General features: G+C 37.0%; 1 protein-coding gene and 1 long non-coding RNA gene across 29 annotated transcripts in view; one reads left to right on the top strand and one right to left on the bottom strand.

The window, feature by feature from the left end:
* LOC140673235 (uncharacterized) overlaps positions 1-21,238 on the top strand; it is a 109,460-nt gene extending 88,222 nt beyond the window's left edge. For both annotated transcript variants that reach the window (XR_012048026.1, XR_012048025.1), the window contains one exon: positions 20,978-21,238. This is a non-coding gene — a long non-coding RNA (uncharacterized lncRNA). The remainder of the gene's footprint in view (positions 1-20,977) is intronic.
* Positions 1-21,997, bottom strand: part of LOC140673222 (uncharacterized) — a 199,054-nt gene that overhangs the window by 173,453 nt on the left and 3,604 nt on the right. For 4 of the 27 annotated variants that reach the window (XM_072905997.1, XM_072905999.1, XM_072905991.1 and 1 more), the window contains exons 1-2: positions 15,479-15,867; positions 5,480-11,145 (exon numbers count right to left, since the gene is read on the bottom strand). In XM_072905997.1, the coding sequence (XP_072762098.1) occupies positions 5,480-11,108 (5,629 nt within the window). In that variant the 5' untranslated portion in view covers positions 11,109-11,145; positions 15,479-15,867. Of the gene's footprint in view, positions 1-5,479; positions 11,146-15,478; positions 16,471-21,231; positions 21,339-21,997 lie in introns of those variants that run through there. The other 23 variants (XM_072905990.1, XM_072905989.1, XM_072906001.1 and 20 more) reach the window with 14 other exon arrangements.

The following is a 21,997-nucleotide window of genomic DNA, read 5'->3' as shown; positions in this document are numbered from 1 at the left end:
AGAGAGAGAGAGAGAGAGATGCGACGTTCGAGATTACAATCGTAAATCAATGACAGTGCATATAAAATACAAAAGAGAAACGTGATCGTTTAATATCTAGGTGTTTGTGTGTCGGCGATATTTATATCTATATGTAAATGAAAAGATGAAAATATCATTTATAAAAGACAGAAATTTTCGGAAAAATAGTGTGTCTCTCTCTCTCTCTCTCTCTCTCTCTCTCTCTCTCTCTAAGGAAAAGAATATAACTGTGAATTATAGCCACTACACGCTACTCTACGTTGCGGTAACAATTGCACCGAGGTCAAGGCACTCGATAGTTCACCATATCGACGCTGCTTGCATCGGGCTACCGGCGACATATTCCGTTCTCCATTTTCTGCCAGAAGAGCTTATATTCGAAACTCTTAATCAATGCGATGCGCAAATATGTTTGTCGCGAAGAAATATTCGATAACGCGTCTTCGTCGTTCACATGTCAACGCGATCCTCGATGCGATAATTGTCGGCGAATAAGGTTTCTCGCGTGAAGAAGATTGATAGACAACAATCGAGACGCGGAGAAAGAGTAGGGGAACTGAATTACACGTTGTTTCGCACTGTGCCGCAACGGAACCATAATCAAGATGGTCGGCAATTTGACGGTTACGGTTAGGATTAGATTACGATTAGGTGCGTCGACGACGAACAGTCCGTGGCGACGACGGTCCCTCGAGTTTGCGAGGATCGCGGTCGATGGTCCGCGACGGGGGACGAACTTGAAAGACGAAACGCACCACCACGACGACTGCGACCACCACTACTTACACGTCGTTTCACGGGATGGTAGCGAACGTAGACGTAGACGTAGACGTAGACGTAGACGTAGCGGCAGCAGCAGCACACCAGCACTACCACTAACTACCCCACCGGCGCGGCGCGGCGAGGAATGTATTCGCGGACCCGGCGATTTTCTCCCCTTAGCTATATATAACAGCCGAGATGTCTTACGAGACGATCGTACGCGTACTTCTTGCCCGCGACGACTCACGGCGATGAAGGTCGCGATCGATCAGTACTTTTCGAAAAAGACGCCCCGCGTACGACGAGGGACGAGTGTAGGAGAGACGGTGGGATACCAACCCACCACCACCACCAACCACCACCACCACCACCACCACCACCACCACCATCACCACCACCACCACTACAACTACCAGCTACCGGCTACACGTCGTTTCACACGTTGCACCGGCAGCAGCAGCAGCAGCAGCAGCAGCAGCAGCAACAGCACCAGTGGCAGCACCATCAGAGGGAGAAAGGAGTACAACGCCGGGACGCCCGGAGAGACCGGAGACCGGAGAGTCCCCAGCTATACCATCTCTCCCATCTCTCCCATCTCTCCCTCGCCCACCTTTCCCGCCTTCCCGCCATCCCGTCTTCCTCTCTCCTTCTATCCTTCTATCCTCTCTTGGAGTGACGTCACGGGAATGGAGTCGGGGATCGATCCCGAACGCCCACCTAGGCCGCATCCTCTCCTCTCCTCTCCTCTCCTCTCCTCTCCTCTCTCTCTCTCTCTCTCTCTCTCTCTCCTCTCTCCTCTCTCCCTCTCCCCCGAACGATACTGACCGGATAGAAAACATTCGACCATTCTCTCGCGACGACCTCCAGCGACCCCCGGATGTACGTATGTACCCAGCCGGCATCACGCAACGGAAAGGTGCGGAAGGGCGTAATTCCTCGCCGGATGGGGCACACCGTTGCTGCAGCCGGTGCAGCGCGATCTCGCGAAGGGATCGAGCGGTGCGCGGGAAAATGGAATAAGGAGAACGCGCTTTGTCAAGGGACAAGCTTTTTACAAAAAATATATTTTTACGTGTTTTACGTCGCGACGAGGGAAAAAGTTTAATACATAATTTTATTAAATTTCCAAATAAAAAGTTTAAAACTTTTCCACATCTCGAAAGAAAAATACTTATTATTATTATTATTATTATTATTTGAACGTAGCTTTATCGAATAGCTGGATCATTTCCGTCAATCCCAAAAAGATTTTAACAATTCACGAAAGATTAAATGATTTATATTATAAACGATAACAACCATATTCATCGCTTTTTCTTTCAAAAAATGGATTTTGTGTTAGCTTGGTATGTCAACGTAGCTTTTTCAGAGACTTGTCAAGGTATAAATCGATATATCGATATATCGTTGATTAAAATATAACAGCAATACTGGATAAAAATCAATTAGATCTCTGAAAATAAATGATTTGTGATAAAATTGTCGATATAGGCGCAAACCTACAACGATATAATTAATAAGAATAAAATTGATGTAGCAGATAATGTAGGGGCTCATTGTTTCCTCCTTTACGAGACCGGAATGCATTTTGGCACGACTCTCAATTCCAAACATCGAACATTCAAATCTGCATCTGCGCGGGTCGGTTAATCTGCATAGATATTGCGCCATGCATCGCGCGTGTGGAAATTCGGCAAACTATTCTACTTCCCTATCAGGAATTCTTTTGTCTCCGGAAATCGCTTGTGCGCCAATTCAGCGCTCAAGTGGCATTAAAGGAAAGATAACGTCCTCGTCCGTCATCTTTGATCTCCGATTTTTTTGTCGCTAGATTTAGAAGGAAATCTAACGAAATCGACGTCTGCGACGTCTGAGAAAAAAGAAAGATGAAAAATCTTGTACCTTTTCGTTGAAAATACAAACGTTGAAAGAATTCGATTATCGATCCCCGTTTGTTTGCCCTCGTGTATTCGATGAATAAATAAAAAACCATTGAATCCGCAACTTTAACTTGAAATCTTTACTCTCGTCTGTTCAAATAGCGGGTATGAAGATAAATATGCGCAATACGATACGATTATCCTGGCGAGATAATATAAAAATAATACGTTGCGATAAAAATATCAAGCAATTATTGTAATATATCCAACAGCGGTAAAATACAAAAATAATTTTTATCTCTCTTTTCACATCTTTTTCTAACGATATAACGAAAATCAACATTTGTCATATAAATAAGGAATATTGAATTATAAAGGAATAATTTACGTTATTCCTAAAAATATAAATGTATAAATATAATCGAAATTTTTAAGCATTATTATCATATTAAATCATATTATTATGATGCTATATATTTTCGACAGTGGAGCTAGCTTAAGTAGCAAGTCATGAAAGCGCTGCAGTCATTTTATAAAAATCCCTCGGGAATCAAAGACGACATTTTTGTCAAGCAGCAAGATTTTCTGCAATGTATATCTAAAATTGTGCACTTTCTGTAGTTCTGCACTTCTATACTTTAAACGCTATACAATTTTAATATAGCGCAGTACGGCTCGTGGATTTTACATAAACAACCATGAAGGTACTTGAGGTTGTAATTTGAACAAATAGATGACCACGCATAGGTATGTCGCTTATATACGTTTTGCTTTTTTATGCATCTACTTTTTTCTTATAATCCTTACTTATAAAAAATTAAATTTATTTACAAAACAGTAACTATTTTAAAATTTATCTGCCACGTTAATTAAAAAGTCATAAATAAACATGCAAAAGATGTGTAATGCAATGATACATTTCATTGAAAATATATGCACGCGGGTGTAATCAAATAAACACATAAATCATTATCAGAAATTTATACACGTAATAATATACATATAATATACGCTGCAGGATTATTTTATCGATAACACACAGGTTTGCGCTAAGCTTCATTCCGTGTAGGCGATTTGATGCATTTCATTACCGGAAGAGCGTGGGTGCAAGAGTGCATTAAAGTCGGTGAAGCGACATTTTACCCATCGGTCGAACATTTTACACAAGTGCAATGTCAGTGACCCTATTTATTCCAGTCTAAAACAATTGTGACTGTTTTCGTTTGTCTTGTAGAAAAACCACAGACATAATTCTATTCATTCTACAAGAGAGTTTTCCCCTAATCTAAAATAATATTGCCGTCTTGATTTTATATTTCGTTACGTGTCTGTAGAAATATGTTGGACATTGATACGCATTCATTAAACTAGAATTTAAGATGAAAAACCGTAAAGTTTATTTTGAAAACACACATCAAAATATTCTAGTGTATTAGAAAAATACCTTTATGTTTTTTTATTACATTAATTTGTTTACAAATCCATTGTTTTTTTGTTTTTTTTTTTTTTTTTTTTTTTTTTTTATTAATTATTTTTATAATTTTAATCTATCGTTGCAATTATTTTTTTTATATTTTTATTTTACTTATTTATTTATATATTCTGCAATTTAATAACATCATGTGAAATTATTTATTAATATCATATATTCAGTATATTCAATGTAAGTGTTAATAAAAAATTTTTAATTAAACATTAAATAGAATATAAATTATTTTTTTAATAACATAATTCAATATATTTCATATATTTTGAAAATTATTAATATATATAAAAATAATTAATATAATTAATATAAATAAATGAAAATAAAATTTAAAAAAAGGAAACATATCACGGAATGTTGTTATTTAAATTATTATTTAAAATCTTTAAAGAGAGCAATGCAAAACTTGATGTAATAATTTTAAAAAAATATTAAAAAAACATGGGTGATGAAGATGATCAATCTTAAAAATTTAGTTAGTCGATGAGACTATTATTTATTTTATCTTTAAACGAGTCATCGACTAAATAAATGAATAAATAGACAAAAAAAAAGAGTAGATAAGATGCAGCGGCGTGAATACGTTAATCGCAAGAGCAAAAAGCGCATGCGTCCGCGCGAATGCGTTTTGCTCTTGTGTATGTACTTATAATGTATGTACGCGAAAAAGATGTCCGCAACAACTTGTGGAAAACGAAAATCTAGGTAAGATCTTTTCGCCCATTCTCTGTACATTCGAAGAGATTGAAGCTTACGCGATGACGCTCGTGCGTTCGTTTCTCTCTTATTCCTCCTCGGTCGCGAACGTGCTTCAACGCGATACCGCAATCCGTCTCTACCTCTTAAGAGGCTCATTCGAATGCATGGTCATACGCTGTCATGCCGTGCAGTTTGCATCTTGTCTAGACCGAATTACGATCTGCAAAGCACACCCTCATTCAGGGATTACTCGCCGAAAAAGCGTCCGGTCTATTCTCGGGACTTCCCGCCGATTCAGCAGGAAGATGAATGTAAACGATCTTTATCTCATTTTGACAGCTTGAATTCATAATATCACAATTTACGAGATATGAGTTATTATTATTTTAACATTTTTTTTTTAACTACAATCATTATTTATTTCAACTGTCACTTTTAAGTAATTTTAAAATGTTAAGATTATTATTTTTTTACAAAAAGAAAAAAGAAAAAAAAGAAGGATTTGTGTATAATAAAATTTAAAGCACTTTTCCTCCAAACTCTAAAGCATTGTTTGTAATAATTTAGCGTGTTTTGTCAATAAATAAATTTAATAATATTTTATAAAAATGTGAATAAAAAATGGACTCACCCTGCCGTCGTTGACAGCCACGTTGTTCCTGGCTGTTCCATCGAATCTCGTTGCAGACGTAATTACGAGCGCTATTTCCACGGTGAAAGATGGTAGATACGGAGGGATCCTTGGGCGGAGGAGGCAGAGGTCTGTTAGCATCGTACTCTCGTCGCGGGCGACTGCCATTCGAGCGACAAGTCGGATCTGCCGCACGAGTACCGTACGGAGCAACGTCCTGATTTGCGTCGCGTCGATCTTGATGCAAATATACCGAGTCGGTATCCGAGGCGCTGTTTTCGCTTTTATGTCGCCTAGTGGGCGGTTCGGGTGCCGTGCCACGCTTGGTTGGCCAACTGCCCGTCGCTAAATCCGGTCCCATCTTGGGTTGATTGGAGAAGCTGACTCTCTTGGGCCCTGTACTACCGTACTCGACGACTACCGATTCGCCTCCTACGAGGCTTCCTCTCTTAAATATCGGATGCGGCGGGCGAGGTTTGTCTTCGTTGCCTTCGTTGCCGTCGTTGCCGTCGTTGCCGTCGTTGCCGTCGTTGCCGTCGTTGCCGTCGTTGCCGTCGTTGCTGTTTTCCTCATGAATTTCACTGGCTTCCGGTTTCCTTAGGGACGCCGAGATGCCGGCTTCGTTCGCAGCTGGTTTTCTGCACGTCACGTTTAAACTATCACGCTCGATATCGGTTCTGCGATAACGCGGGGAGGCGCTTTTCGATCTTTGCGCGTCGTAGGATCCCGTGGGATCGCGCGGATTCATAGATTTTATCGACATCTCCTGACGATCCCGTAGCGCTTGCTGCGGCCGAACTATCAGCACCGGTTGATTCTGCCCCTTTTGAGTTTGCATTAACGGTAATTTTCCAGTTGGACTAGTTTTGAGACGTTGCTGCACGTTGTTGCTCCAGGACGATCTGTCCCCGCGAATTACGAGTCCAGATGCCATCGCACCTTTAGAATTAAACGTTTGATTTGCATTGGGCGACGACAAGGTCGCCACAGGACTTCCTGTTCTCGTCTTGTTGTACGTTTCGTACTCTATCGCGTTCCGCTCGTAGATTCGTCGCTGTTGCTCCTCGTCCAGTCTTTTCAATTGTTGCCAATACACCGCTTCTCTCATTTCCGGTAGATCGATTTTTGGTGCCATCTGCCTCGGACCGGAATTGGCCGATGAAACGGCCGACTTCCGATGCGCTTCCAATGCTTTTTGCTGCCAATAAAATGCTTCCAGATGCTGTCTGGTCTCCTGTTTCGAGGGCGACAATGGCATATATGCTGAATTATTTTGTTGACCGCACGTTGCCGCATCGCCGATTCGTTTAACATACAGAGGCTCTTGTCCTTGTCGCGGCTGATACTGCCGTTGACGATACTCGTAAATCGATTCGTGCTGAAGCGAACTCGCACTCGTGTATCTTTTGTCCTGGTTCACCGTCGGTGACGATTGCTGACTTGTCAACGATGTCGCGAGTAAAATTCGTTGTTGACCAAAGTCTTGCGTCGATTCACGTGTGGGAGATTGAACTGCTCTTCTTTTAGATTCATCAGTAATTTGCTTAACTTCCGAAGGAGACGATTGTAAATTTTGCGGTGTCAAACTCTGATCTTGAACTCGAGCCACTCTCTCGTCAACATCGCGGCATGATTCGGTCGAGCTATTCAGGCCAAGTGGCAACTGATCGTTTTCGTGTTTGTCTTCTTTCGTCTCCAAGGTCATTGTGTCGCTCTTATGAAAAGTCTGTTGTCTGCGATATCCATAAATCGGCTCGGGGCGTGAGATGCTTTTCGTAAAGTCGGAAGATGTAGTTTTCTGTTCGATAGATCTCCTCATTCCCGAGGACGAATTCTGGCTGGTGTACTGATGTCGCACTTCAATTGGAACGATGCCAGAGATACCCTCGCGCGAATCCGCTATGGGAACGGGTGATTCCGCGTCGCAGAGCCTCATCTCATTCGATGGCCGAGAAATTCGAGACTGACATACGGTTTCTCTCTTGGGGGAGGCTATCAAGATTTGATCGTTTGGTTGTGATCTCCTGGATCGAGATCTCGCCGACGGAGACATCATTATTGTCATTCCTTGTTTCGATGGCGATACACTTTGAATGGATGTTCTCTCAGTTTGGCTGGTCGCCGTCGAGTCGTCCTTCAAGTTTGTATCAAATTGTGTCTCGTGATTTTTTAAGCAATCTTGGCGTGATTTTTCAATCTCTCGTGTCGATTCCGCTTGCATACTTTCATTATCTTCGCAAGAATGTTGGACTGTTGAAGAACAAGAGCGATTCTTCAAGGGCGATTGTTGATTCGATGAACATTTTTTCTCGCAGATTAGACCGTCTTTCTTCTCCGGCGAATTGTTTGTCGTATGATTTAATGTTTTCGTGCTCGAAAAATGTTTCTCATTACACGGTGGTGATGGAGTTTCGTCATAAACGTGTTCGTCAACGTAATTAATGGACGACTGGCAAGTCACTGGTTGAACTTGGTTCTCATAGATTCTCTCTCGCCCGTCTTCGAAGGTTGATCGTTCGGTAGGAGAAGTTCGAGCACTGCTACGAGGCGAGTTCAAATAATATTCACCGCTTTTCGAGCTGCTAGGCGAAAACTCGCTCTTTTGACTGGAATTAGGCGTGCAACTGGAATCGGCGTAATCGCCTGACTTCTGGCTGGAACCGGACGATGGATTCTTCGAAGTTCTTCCAATCAAGGGCGCTTTCTGAATCTGATTTACAATTGGTTGCCGAGTAATCTTGACTTGCGCGGAAACCGATTGCGGGATGTTGATTAAACCTACCTCGAGATTGCTATCATTCCGATAAAAAAGTCCAGATTGATTCTGATAATTTATATTATCAACAACATCCGTGCCTAAGTCACTAAGACCGTCGCATAGTTGACTGATATCATCCTGATAATTTTCATAATTTTCATAATTTGACAATTCTAATTGTGACTGCGGGATCTCGGGCAGCGGTCTATCGACAAGATGAATAGCTCGAGGTCGAGCTAAATATCGTTCACTGGGTGGCGCCGAAATTCGACCGGAAGGTCCGTGATTTCTCTGGAAGAAATAATTACGATTGCCACGATTCGATTCCTGTAAACTGTGCTTGCGTTCCAAGTAGCTGCATCGTCGGCTGTCGTTTTCTTCGCGTTTCTGCCTTTGTTCATATTTTCTAATGTCAGGCGAGATAACAAATTGTCCGCCGCGCTCTATCCATCTCTCGTCCGGCGCGATCGAACTCAGACTGGAATCAGTAGTATAAGATCTCTGACTTTTAGTTCTGTCGCGAAGTCGCGTATCGTCCGTCTGCAGGAAATGATCGGGCGTGCTAGTGATTGGTCCCTGTTCGGGAAACAATTCGCGCTTGATCTCGTCCAATCTCTCATCGATGATGGAACCGTTCAGGCTGTTATCCAGCTTGACGTTTCTTTTGATATCCTCATTCAAGTTCATCGTGTCCGGCGATCTCGTGTAATTTCCATTTTGTTGATAACGAGCAAAATTCCGCTCGTCGTATTTTCTTCGTTCCTTTTGCTCCTTCTTCTTATAATCTTTTCGAGAATCTTTTGGCGAAAAAATGGCCGGTAAAAGACGTCGAAAACCGAGCTTCTTTTTCTGCTTCTCTTCTTTCTTCATCTTCGATGATCCTGCCTCCATAGCGAATTCTTTTATAAGATTAGCGTAACCGTCTTTATTGCGGCGATTTCGGAGCACAAAGGTAGAATCAGTAGATTCCCGTGAATTAATCACCGTAAAGGAACTAAAAAAAGTCTTATCGTTCTTTTGTTCAGTTAAATGTTTCTTCCCATCGATAACAAGTATCTCTGATACATGTTCTTCGTTTTTTATCACCTTAATATTCCTTTTATAATTATTCTTCCCTTGATTCGAATTTATATTGTTATAATTATTATCTGTTATGTATGCGTCACTAATATTTTGTTCTCCTCTCAAATTTTGATTTTCTTCTTCGTCAATTATGACCGTCGTTGTGAGGCTCGTATTTACTTCTTCATTCCATCGAATGCAATCTCTCACTTTCTCGTTATCGTAAGTTTGTCCAAGTCCATCGATATCGTCATTATCATCCGTCTGTATATTATTCGTCACGTAAGCAATGTCTTCATCGACAGCCTTGATTCTATCTTCCAAGCACGAGTCAGAGTCGACAGTGCTCACAGTACTGTTCTCTTCCGAAGTTCGTATCTTCGACTCATCGATCGATGTTTGCCTTTCCGTAAACTTTGCCGGATGCTTTTGGGCAAAAAGCGACTGGCTGTCGCGATCCTCGACGATGCTCTCGCGCGAGGACACGCTACCAAATTCTTCAATGTAGGATGATTTCGAAGATTCCGAGGAGTTACCTTGCAAACGATTCTCTAAAAATTCTCCGGACCACCTTTTCTCTACCTCTGTTACTTTTGCGCTGTATTTTCGCTCGATGTCGATTTTTCGCGACGATTGATCTTCAGTTTCGCTGGTTTTGTCGTTGTCGGACGTGTAATCGAGATCGGTTTCCAACAACCTCTTCTCCTCGATTTTCAATCGCTTATCCAGATTGTGTTTCTCGAGAAAATCCTTGTCGAATTCGAAACTTAATCTCCCACCATCATTTGACTCTGCGGTAATCGACGATCTCGGAGTATAATCAGTCTGAAAACCTAGCAGCTTCTCTTTATAACTTTGCGCGGTGCTGGTGTGAATTCTGGTGCTTAGATTTTTTTGAAGGTCCTCGATAATCGCCTGGCTTTTCTCCAGACAATTATGCGCGTCCCTATCAATTTTTGCGCCTTCTTTCTGATTTTTTACACCTGCTGCGTCCTCCTGCTTTTCGATCTCGTCTAATTTATTGCAGTGTACGTTTGCAATTTCAGATATCTCGTCATGTTTCTCAAATTCAACGCAATTTACATTATCATCATTTTTGACATTTTCCGTTTCCAACAGTTTATGTTGTCCAGCTGATTGTTCTTCAATATCAATCAATATTTTGTCAACAACTTTTTCCTGATTCGGCAATAAATCTTCTGAGAATCCTATCGTAGACGACGAGACTGAAGTTACTGTCAAAGATGAATTATATTCTTTCTTGATCGCAGATTTCTCCGGGACTTTTGGTAGCACTTTATTCCTCTTGACGATTGCGATCGATGAATTTAAACCATCAATCGCAATATTACAAATAGATGGATCCTTAGTGAATTTAATCGGCTTAATTCTTTCTTCGTTTAGAAAACTACTAGTGCCGTCGCTCTTTCGACTCTTCGGGATAGGAAGTTTTGATTGCTTATAAGGAATGGTTTTAAGATCAGTGTCTTTTGGTTTGGAATACGTGAACGAGAATATGCTGTTACTTGTCGATTTTTGTCGGTCGTCTTTCTCTCGTTTGACAACATTCGACTTTGTTTCAAAAGTCGGAGAGAATTTCCTTGAGGACTCGTTCTTCGTCAGTAGTACTTCTCGCGATCCATTCGAAGATTCGAGGACAAGCTTTTCTTCGACGGTAACTTTGTCGACCGAGAAAACTTGCGCGTCTCTCGGATTCGCTTCTTTCCCGCCTCCTTCAAGCAGATTCTGATTATGTCGCGCATCTGTTTCTGAGATTTTGCTATCGATTACTTTTTCCATTGACTCCATGCTGGTTTGCTCCGCACCGTTCTTCCTTTAAGGACGCCTGAAAAAATTTCATCGTGATCTTCTCGACATATCTGAGAGAAGTAAAATTTTTTAAATAATAATAAAGTTTAATTTTAAGAAATAGTATATATAAAAAAGAAAAAAAAAAAAAAAAAAAAAAAAAAAAATCTATCTTCGACCGATATGTTTTACTAGAAGAATCGTCTTCTCGCTTAATGTATCACAATTTCCGATGCTCCTTATACAGTCGGTTAAAATTGTTTCATAAGTTCATCGCCGCGTCGGCATTTAACCCGGTCAAGTACGTGATATACGTACGCGGCCATGTGCGCACCAGCCGCACATGCTTGCGAGCACGTGCCAACACGAGCGGAGTTAATGTTCTGAGGATCGTGCGAGAGTGCGCCAACAAACCTCAGAGTAGTCTAAACATGTGTATACATATTCTAAATATCGAAGCAGAAAATCTCTTCCTCGATTCGTAGCCGTCATTCGTGCACAATCAATGTTTTTCTCTCTCTCTCTCTCTCTCTCTCTCTCTCTTTTTCAAGAAAATGTCTGGCATCGCAAAGTGCAACGACCGTAACGAATTCGTTCAAGAAACTTACAAAGCATCTAAAACGAGAATACCGCGCACGGCTTCGAATCCCTTTTTCCCGTGATACCGTTATGCTCGCTTCCGCCCGTATTTCCCCTCCAAGTGACGTAAGCGTCAAGGATATACATGTTGAAAGTGGAAAGCAGAGAAATAGGAATATGTTTATTTGCGTCGCAAGGCAAGCCTTGTTCAAAGACATTATTAATTGAAGGAAGACATATATGTCAAAAAGTAGAATTCTTATTTTGTCAATATAATTCATTACTAAAGTTAAAGTAAGAAATTATATTACTTTTATTGGTATTCAAACATATTGAAAATATTTGTAACTATAAAAAATTTATACTGAAATAATAAAAATATATAAAGCGTATAAAGAGAAATTGGAAAGAAATAAAATACTATGCAAATAGAATGCATAATGTACAGCTAAAATTTGGAAAATTTTGCAAAAACTCAAACTCAACTGTAAATTATGAATAATCGATAAGAAAGAGAAAAACGTGTTGAGTCTTTGCATAATTTTTCGATTATAATAATTATAATAATTAATACCGATTTTGTGTATTATATTATCTTCTATTTACATAATATTCATCTAATGACACATTAACCCAGAAACTGGCACTGTGCCAAACGAACTACTTTTTACCATAGATTCGTTACATTCTCGTTTATCAAATAGGAGGAAGGAGACACTTGCTCTTAATTTAATATCAATGCGTTCAATATTGCATAAATCAGCAAAAAAATTAGCATGTGATTATTTTCTCATATCATCGGTCGTATCGGTCTCATGTCTGCCGCATCGCATATGTTAATTCATTTCAACACACATTGGCAAATTAATTAGGCATATGGTAATCATGGATATACCATAATAAAATGATATTCATGATACCTTGTTCCGCTCTCATAATTTTGCCTCCTTTTATCTTACGTATCTTACATTTTTTACTAAAAAAAATCACCCCTAAAAAAAAAAGAGAAAGAAGATAGATATCTACGGGATCTAAGGAATTAATTAAAAGAATTAATTAATTAACATTCATCACCCTACAGGACCCTTGAGACGCATCTAATTTTGATGCAACGCCTAACACCTAACACTCCGATTGAGTGTGTTGTTCACCGGCACGTTCCGGTTCGAGACTGCACGCAAATGAGACTCAACATTGGTAACTGCACTGGCGCGTTGCACCTACATTTCTCGGAAAATGTTTGCAACTGACTAGCCATAGAAATCGCATTATTTGTTATTCGCAGCTGCGAGTTAGAACGCGACGCGCGAACGTGGCGAGCAAACAACAATATATAGGAGAAATGGAATACTCACAGGTGAAACCAATACATCGGTATTGACTTACGGTATAGTTATTTCGTGAAATATCTGTTTACTATCGCCGCCGATTACGTAAATAATTCCCGCATACACCATCGTGATGCAATTACGTTCACTTGACGATCAAGTTCTTACTCGGTTCGTGTATACATTACATCTTACTCGACGAAATAGCAATATACCGTGCGATCTTTGTGCACGATAATAAACGTAAGGAACAATATTTCATTTAATAATAATATTTAAATTAAATCTTAAATCTTACTTGATATATACATATATTGTATAGATGTATTTTTTATAAAAATTTAGAACTTTCAATATATTATTTATTTTATTAGTTCAAGTTTACATACGTTTGATTAAACGGTATTGTTATGTGATTAATAAAATGTAGTAAAAATAAAATATAATAAATAAATTGTGGTTAAAGAATAATTATATACATATATTATGTGTGTACCTCTTTAGAGATTAATTTATGTCTGCCGGTATATTTTTAAGGATTTATACGATGAATGAAAAAAAGGCTGAAAACGATAGATTAGCAGATAATGTTAAGTGGTATATGCAAGAATAACGTGGCATTAATGCGGAAACGTCATCATCCTTTATTCACATCTCACGATCATCAAAGAACTTGAACGACAAGCCGACGAGATAAAAACGGAAGAAATAACGACAGAAATAAACGGAATCGAAGAACAAAGCTGGTATTTGACAGACACGTATATCCCGCCAATATCCCTTAATTATCATGGTACTCGTTACCTCATTATCGTAATTGGATGGCGTCGCGAGACGACAATTCCAAACAAGTCTTCAGAATTTTCCGATCGTTGGTGATTCGCAGAATGCGAAATTCAAGTTACGTGCATCCGAGAGTTACTTCCGTCGTTTATAAGATAATCAACGTCGAGAATAAAGTACTGACTTTAAGGATTTAACGATATCCTCTTCATACAACTACACATACAACGCAAATAGATTTGACAGGAAATATACTTCCAAAATTAATTTAAATCTTAATTTGCCTAAGAAACCATGTATGAAACCAATCTGCTATTTTCCTTTACATTAAATTTTCGCATCTCAACAATTTGTTTTTTTTTTTTTTTTATGCAGCATCTTATTCTAATATTATCTAAAATCTAAATCGTCGGCACACTTTGCGGGAATTTTATATTTTTGTTTTCTTTTAATGATGTGTGTAGAGTACAGTCTTTTATTTAGTTAGTACGATTCACGTGTAAATAATATATTTAAAGATTCCGCGGACGCAAGTAAGCGCAAGTGCAATGTGCTTGCATATTAACGTAAAGTGCGACTGATGATTGAAGATAACCATCGAGGGCACGTCGGTTCCTTTGAACAGGTAGACAGACAACTTCGAAGTTTCCGCGGCGATAAACTCAGACCACATCATGTATTAGTTTATGAATATGAATGACATACAATATATTCTACAAGTTGTAGAATGCGATTTTGAAAATATTATGTAGCCAGAGTATAATATCTGGCAAGAGCAATTACTGACATTGATTAGATGAATTTTTGTCAATAATAATAAAAAGGCAAATTGATTGACGCGGAATTTTTATTCTATCATTATTAAAATATAGATTTTTAGAGCCACTCCACACAAAAGTTTAGTGTCGAGCAATTAAGACGTACAATTTTCATACACCTTTAAAGTAATTTTTTAAATCTAAATTTAAAAAATGTATAAATATTTCACAGATAATTGATAAATACATATATTAATGTAAATTATAATATTTTAATCATTATAAAAGAGAGAAGCTTTATTTTGATGTTTTACTCAAAGTTTTTTTAATTTAATAATATTTTGACGAAATGATCGCGCATTGTAACTGCTAATTAAGTCTACAAGTAGTAAATTACTGATATTGTAGCACAAATGTTATTTCGTATATTATATTAAACGACTCAGGCGAAAGAACAATGACAGACAATTAATAAAATTAAATACATGTGTATTTTGGTGCGAATAACTGGATGGATGGTATAAAGTTGTCAGCGCAAACGTTTAACGGATTAATGAATATTATTCGATCCTTGTTAATACGATAATGACGATATACTCGACGATCGTGCACGTGGCATTGTGGTGCAAGGTATTAATATGTGATTGCGTCCATCATTCCTAAATTTAGTCGTCATATCGTCAATGATGCCGTCATATCGATGCGATTCTGCACGCGGTAATTGCTCGACAAGTATTTACACGCGATAATCTTCGTTATCAGTGGACTATCGTTCTCGCATCGCGTAGGTCGCCTGCGAGGATCGATGCGATAGCGCTAACGTTATTATTTCGGCACGAGTGCACGAAACAGGAGCGAAATAAGATTTCACGCAATTTGCACAAACAAACGTAATTCACAAACGAGTAAAATGCAAACTTACACTTTATCCACTCGACGTCTATTGTTCTTAGCGTAGTAGCTGCTCATGTGTTCATAGAAAGGCATACACTAGGAAAAGCGTCGCGGCGAAAGAATTTTGTCAAAGATAACGATATTTGTGCGCACTTTTGGAAATTTATTTGGAAATCGTCGGCACAACGCAAAGTGCGAAAACGGAAACGGAAAACAGGAATAAAAGATGAAGTGCAAATTCTGCGTAACTTTGCGACGTGAAAGAACCGAACCAACAGGCTGCGCTTTTTGCAGCGAGTGCAATTCTTGCCGAAAGAAGCGTGCATACATGCATTTATGAACCCGTTATACTACCGAATACGTACAAATCTTGAGAGAGAAGTGGCGAAAAGTCCGTTTCGTCCATCTTCGTATCCCTGCGCCACGGATTAACTCTTTATCACGAGCGTGGAAGAAGGAAGGGGGCTTTTATCGTTGTCACACCTCAGACACGAGCACACTGTCACTGTCACACGATAACGAACGGTGCAATTTTTCGCTGCATTCTTTTCTTCTTTGCGCAAAAAGGATGAAGAAAAATTTTGAAACCGAGCGCGGACATTCACATGATAAAAATATTTAAATGAAACTCTGCAACAGCCGTTGCTGCTGGAGGATATGGTTAATCAGAAAGGAAAAACTAAACAAAGTCCGGGAGGGAGAGGAAATAACGAAAAGACAAGAGAAAGAGAGAAAAAGGGAAGAAGAGGAAAAGAGGGAGCGAGATAAACGAGGCGCCGGCAACGATGTCTCTGTACTGACTGACGACGAGTTGTTCGTGTAATGTACGTGGAGTACGAGAGAAAGAGAGAAACGATGGGGAGAGGGAGAAGAGCAAGAATGTGAGAAAGAGCGAGAGACCAAGATGGGGAATAATGAGCAGAGAGAATGGCCAAGACGAGAACTGGCCGAGCCAAACGCAAGAGCGGAGAAACGGAGCGTTCGCGGACTCTCTCTCTCTCTCTCTCTTGCACGAGACACGAGAGCGAAGACTGTGAGCTCCAGTGTGAGCGAGTTGCGTGTTAACGCTGATAACGAGTTACAGGTATATATGTATTTACCTATGACACATCAGCGTATCGGCGGGAAGTCGCAGTGATTCTCATTGTCGGTCAAATAGTAGTATCAAATTGTTTCTTTTCATCAAATTACCATTTGCTTCGATATATTTTCCAGAAAACAATACTTTTGATTCTCTAGTTAAAATACTCTAAAAAAAAAAAATTAATTATTTTTTCTTTTTTTTTTTTAATTTAATAAATGTAGTGGATAATGGATAATATTAATATTTTAATCTTTTCACACACTTTTTTCATCTTAACATGTACATATATATATATATATATAATTATCATCAGAATTGTCATGATAATCAATTTACGAGAAGCAAGTTTGCGATCGATTTAATCTCATTATTTTATACAAAAGCTGTACAGTAATCGTAATGTTATTGTAACACAATGTGAATAATCAAATGTGAATAATCTATTTGTAAACATTATTCACTCAATGTTGAAATAAACTCATGTGAATATGTTCGACCATTATTACGTTCATACTAGGAGAGAAGAGCGCCCGAAATTGTCGTAATCTAGGAACACTTGAGCCAGTGGTGAAAAATTCCTATCAAGCTGAACAACCAAATGGAATTTTAATTAAAGCACCTTGCGTGTGCACTGAGAATTACGCTAGACATCGCGAGCTCGTATTATCACGATTCTATAGAATAGTATGATTTATTTCTGATTTATGGATGTATAGTCTCTTCACGAATGCAATTATTCACATCTTTTGACAATTATACTTTTGAAATCGAAAGAAAAGTCAAGTTTTGGAATATCTACGTCAATTTGTTTATGTACATTTGAAAAAATTTGTTTCTGATTATCAGCGAATTTTTTTATCCTCGACAACAATTTAAAAAATAAACAAATTACGATTAAATAAACAATTGAATAAATCAAAGTAATCAAAGCTACAAAATTAATGATTCTGATTGGATTCTTCCACGTTAAGAAAATGTTTCGTTTATATTTTTTATCACCCAACAAAATGGTCACGAGATATTACTTATGATGTACAAACTGTGCAGGATAGCGTGTCCAATACATAACTCGAGGCTAAGAAGTTAAAGAGAGTCTTGAGACGTTTCCTACGAGACGACCTTTCGATCTTCCAAGACCTTCTCCTCGGCTTGAAGGATGAATTTCTTTTTTGTACTGGCTTCAATCAAGCATACATCGATCGAGAGCGTTCTCCGAGTTCCCCCGAGTCCCCATTGTTCCCCATTGAACCTTCGCGTTCTCCGTGATTTTCGTTTCTCCCATATCAAACCTCTTCAAAATGATTCCCCGCGTACTTAAACGTCAAGATTTTTATTTCATTTTTTTTTTTTTTTTTTTCTTTCGTTTTCCTTCTTTCTCAATCACGATTTTCCTGCTCTTGTCAATCATAATTTATCAGTGAAACCGAGATAAAAATAGTGCACTCGAGCTACAATGTAAACAATTTGTACAAGAAAGGTCGATTATGTAGCCGAGTTTCGATACCGGTGAACGCCGGTATATTATTACAATTGTAAAATATATATGACGAACAAATTCAATAGTAGAATACCGAGCGATTTGAATTATATATCGTACTAAGGTCTGCGCAACGTTGACAAATATTTGCATCAATCTCTACTCACGTGCCATAGTAGTACGATACAATTGTACTGATAAGCATTTGATAATTTTGCACGTTACTGTTATTTACTTTAATCAATGTAATAATAAAATATGTATATTTCTAAACTGTGCATTGTACGAAAAAAAATTCAATATAAAGTGACTTTATGTAAATACAATACATATCATATCTTTTGTAATAATAAGTTTTTAAAAGCGTAGATGGTTTTCATAATTATCGTAATTTTATCTGCTTAAATAAAACATGTATAAGATATAATGTATACATAATATAAAATAATTTTCATCTCGAAATACCCTGTGTGCAATTGTTATGGTGACATAGTTCTCGAAACGCAAGAAACATCGAGTATTCCTACTGTCGATAAACATGAGTATGCGAGAAGGAAAGAAAGAGATAGTCGATAAGGAAGACTACACAAGCAATAAATGAAAAATTTATTCTTGTAATCTTTATACGGTAATCGTAACTAAAACTTCCGTTCCTATATCATTTTGTAAAAGATTTTGTTGGTTGGATTCAAAATAATAAAAATAATAAAAATAATAGTATAAAGTTTTGAAGCAACATATAAATTATTATAAGAGATTAAAATATTTTATGTCATAAAAAACAATTTGACGAAAAAAATATCTATTAACATTTCATCGACAAATTTATCATATTGAATATGAAAATGTAGAGGAAAATGATGACAAATAAAATGTGCATATCACAAAATGTTTCAATAAAAGATCACAAACATTATGCGTTGATCGTAATTGTTTGCAAAAAGGGTATAGTATATATGTATATCTAATCAATATAATATGCTATTACCAGCGGTTGTTTTATAATCTAATAACTAATTCAATAAACAAACAAAGTAAACATTGGACACATAATGCTTTAATTCTTCTCAATTATCTCGCAATATATTATATATGCATCATTCAATAAATAATCAAATTACGATATAATTATTTGATCAATTGTTGCACAATAATAACAATTAATAAATATATTGATAAATAAATTTTGTTTCTATTTTAAAGAAAAATATCATTTAATACATATATATGTAATTGTTATAAGAGTCACATATAAAACATAGTCACAGTGTATCAAATATATTTATGACAGTTACGTAATTAATTTGAGCCATTTTCCTACCGATTCATAACGTTAATCACGAAATTATTAAATCAGCACTTTTTTGTATTCGCGATATATTTACTTCTCGACCTTTTTTGCTTGAAGCAACAATTTGGACCGAGATACCCGTCTAGACGGGGATCTCATAAATATTTATAAATTTAAAACGCATAATTACTACTTCAAAGAGAAGCACTGTTGTACAATGCGCATGTATACTGCAAAATGCATGCGACTTTTTATCCATCTTCTTTCTCTTCTTCTTGTGCGCACATCTATATATATGTTTATGCAAATTTTTCGCACTAGGAATTTAAGTTTCCATTTATAAGATTTTATCAATCGTATTTTATATAGAAAAGAGAATAATTTCGTAAACGATTTGCCTGACAATAACTTAATGTATTTCATAAACTTTAAGAATTGAAAAATCTTTCTTACTTGTATCGGAAAATGGACTCGTTGCTAAAAATTATATAAAATTGTAATATAAATATTGTTATTTATAAATAATAGTAATATTACTTTCAGAGCCTTGCCTATTTTTATTTTTTAAAAAGTAAATATTACGTAATAAAAATGTATATAATATAAATCACGTAACTTTTATGCAAGAAATCGTATTGAGATAATTATATGAGAAATAATATTATATCAACCACATCATATACACTGAATTATTTTTAATCGCTCTAACTTTATTTCCATTTTGTTTTTTAGTGGTTTCATAATTGTTTCTTGTTGATGCAGTTGACGTTATATACACCGCGGATAATGGTGATCCCAATTAAAAGCAATGAATTGCGAGATAATATTCTCTTTGCGACTCAATATTACTGTATTGTTCTCTCAAACTCGTATATATTCTATTGTTTTAATATAGAAGTTTATAATCAAATTAACTGTAAGTTTGACAAAGGGCTGATTATTAAATACGAAACATAATTATTATTTTTTATTTTATTTATATTCAATTTAATAATTGGAATAAGTGTACGATAATTAAAAATTTATATCGTCAGATTATTGATACGTTATTAATTTTACGACAAATAAAAAACGAAATGCAAATCGGTAGCGCAAATGAGTTTTCCACTTGATATTTTCTTAGAGTAATGACATATAAATATATCAAATTTAATTATCAAAATTAAATAGGATAGTTTGCAATAAAAGTGCAATATATCATTCATTTGTCAGGTTTACTTCAACACATATTTTATTGTAAGAAATGGATAAGTAAATAATATATTATAGCTTGAAACTTTTAACTATATATCCAGAAAATATGTATTAAAAACTCAATAAACGCGATGGCTCGTATTGTTTTACAGATTATCTGATAAAAGTTTTGATCATCTAATCAGAATTTTATTCGCTTTGCACAACAATCGCGCATTTCATCAATCAAAGAATTATATTTAGCACTGAATGTATAAGATATGAATGCCAGCTATTATAATCGTACAAACATAATTTTACGGTAAATGTTAAGTACTGTGCAGAAATGAATACGAATTAACACTATTACATAGATATTCAAGGACGCTGCGCGTTCTGTTTAATCCTTTGTACAACAAATTTTTTTTTATACGATACGTCTATCAATAATCTATATATATATATATATATATATATATATATATATATCTACTTGTTTCAGGGCCTTTAGGTACTCGCGAACGGCAATGACGTCATCGCCATTTAAATCAATGGAATCTCGAAACGAATGCGGAAGGATGAAGAATGAAAATTAAAATGCTCGTAAACAAATCACGCGCGCGAGAGCAAAAAAGCGCCACAACTTCTCTGCTGCAAAACAGCGATTGTGAAGGAAGACCCCGTTACACACAAAATGCCCTGTCGTTGTAGGTATGTATACATTAGCCGCCCAATCCCGATCGAGGAATGCGTTACCGTGTGCAGTCGCCTCTCACATCGGCAGGTTCGGATGCTCTTTGTCCGCGAGATTTGACCTGATCCAGTAGTCCACCATCTGCCACCATCTGCCTTCGCAGAGATTTCCTCGAAAGAAATTCCAGGAAGTCCCCCAAAAAACGTGCTCTAAAGAATGCACTTTTCTACGAAACATTTATTTTCGAAATAATGGTTACAATATAAAATATGTTTACATTTAGCTTAAAAAATCAAAGAGATCCTGTCTCTAAATTTTTTACCATAAATATATAATGATATTATACAATTTATAGAAATAAAGAAAGACAGCGGCAAACTAGAAATCAATTTTAATTATTATTGCAATGCGTGTGTGTGTGTGTGTGTGTAGTTTGCCTTGACAATATAATTTGCTTTACATAAGCATATAGAATTAATTTTGCACTGTTTATATATATATATTAAAATGTTTCTTATAATATTTAAAATACAGAAAACTATATTGTTTGATGAATTTAGAAGTAATAATATATTTTCTATCTAATATCACCTAATTATCAAAATCGTGAAAAATATTAAAGCGATTAATATTCAAACTTTGAGTCTGAAAAGAAAATGATTTCTCTCATAAACGTAACGCTCGTGGTGCGGTTATATTTATCGATTAAGATCGTCCGTAACCGTAATTCGTAAACAGGATATTCAGTACCGAAATAAACCGAGCGAATCTCGTAAATTTTCGTACGATTTATAATCGCAACTCAACGTCACTCATGATTAAACTCAA

Source organism: Anoplolepis gracilipes, chromosome 14, assembly GCF_047496725.1.
Source record: "Anoplolepis gracilipes chromosome 14, ASM4749672v1, whole genome shotgun sequence".
NCBI lineage: Eukaryota > Metazoa > Arthropoda > Insecta > Hymenoptera > Formicidae > Anoplolepis > Anoplolepis gracilipes.
Note: the sequence above shows the minus strand (reverse complement) of the source record. Positions and strands in the feature narration are given on the sequence as shown.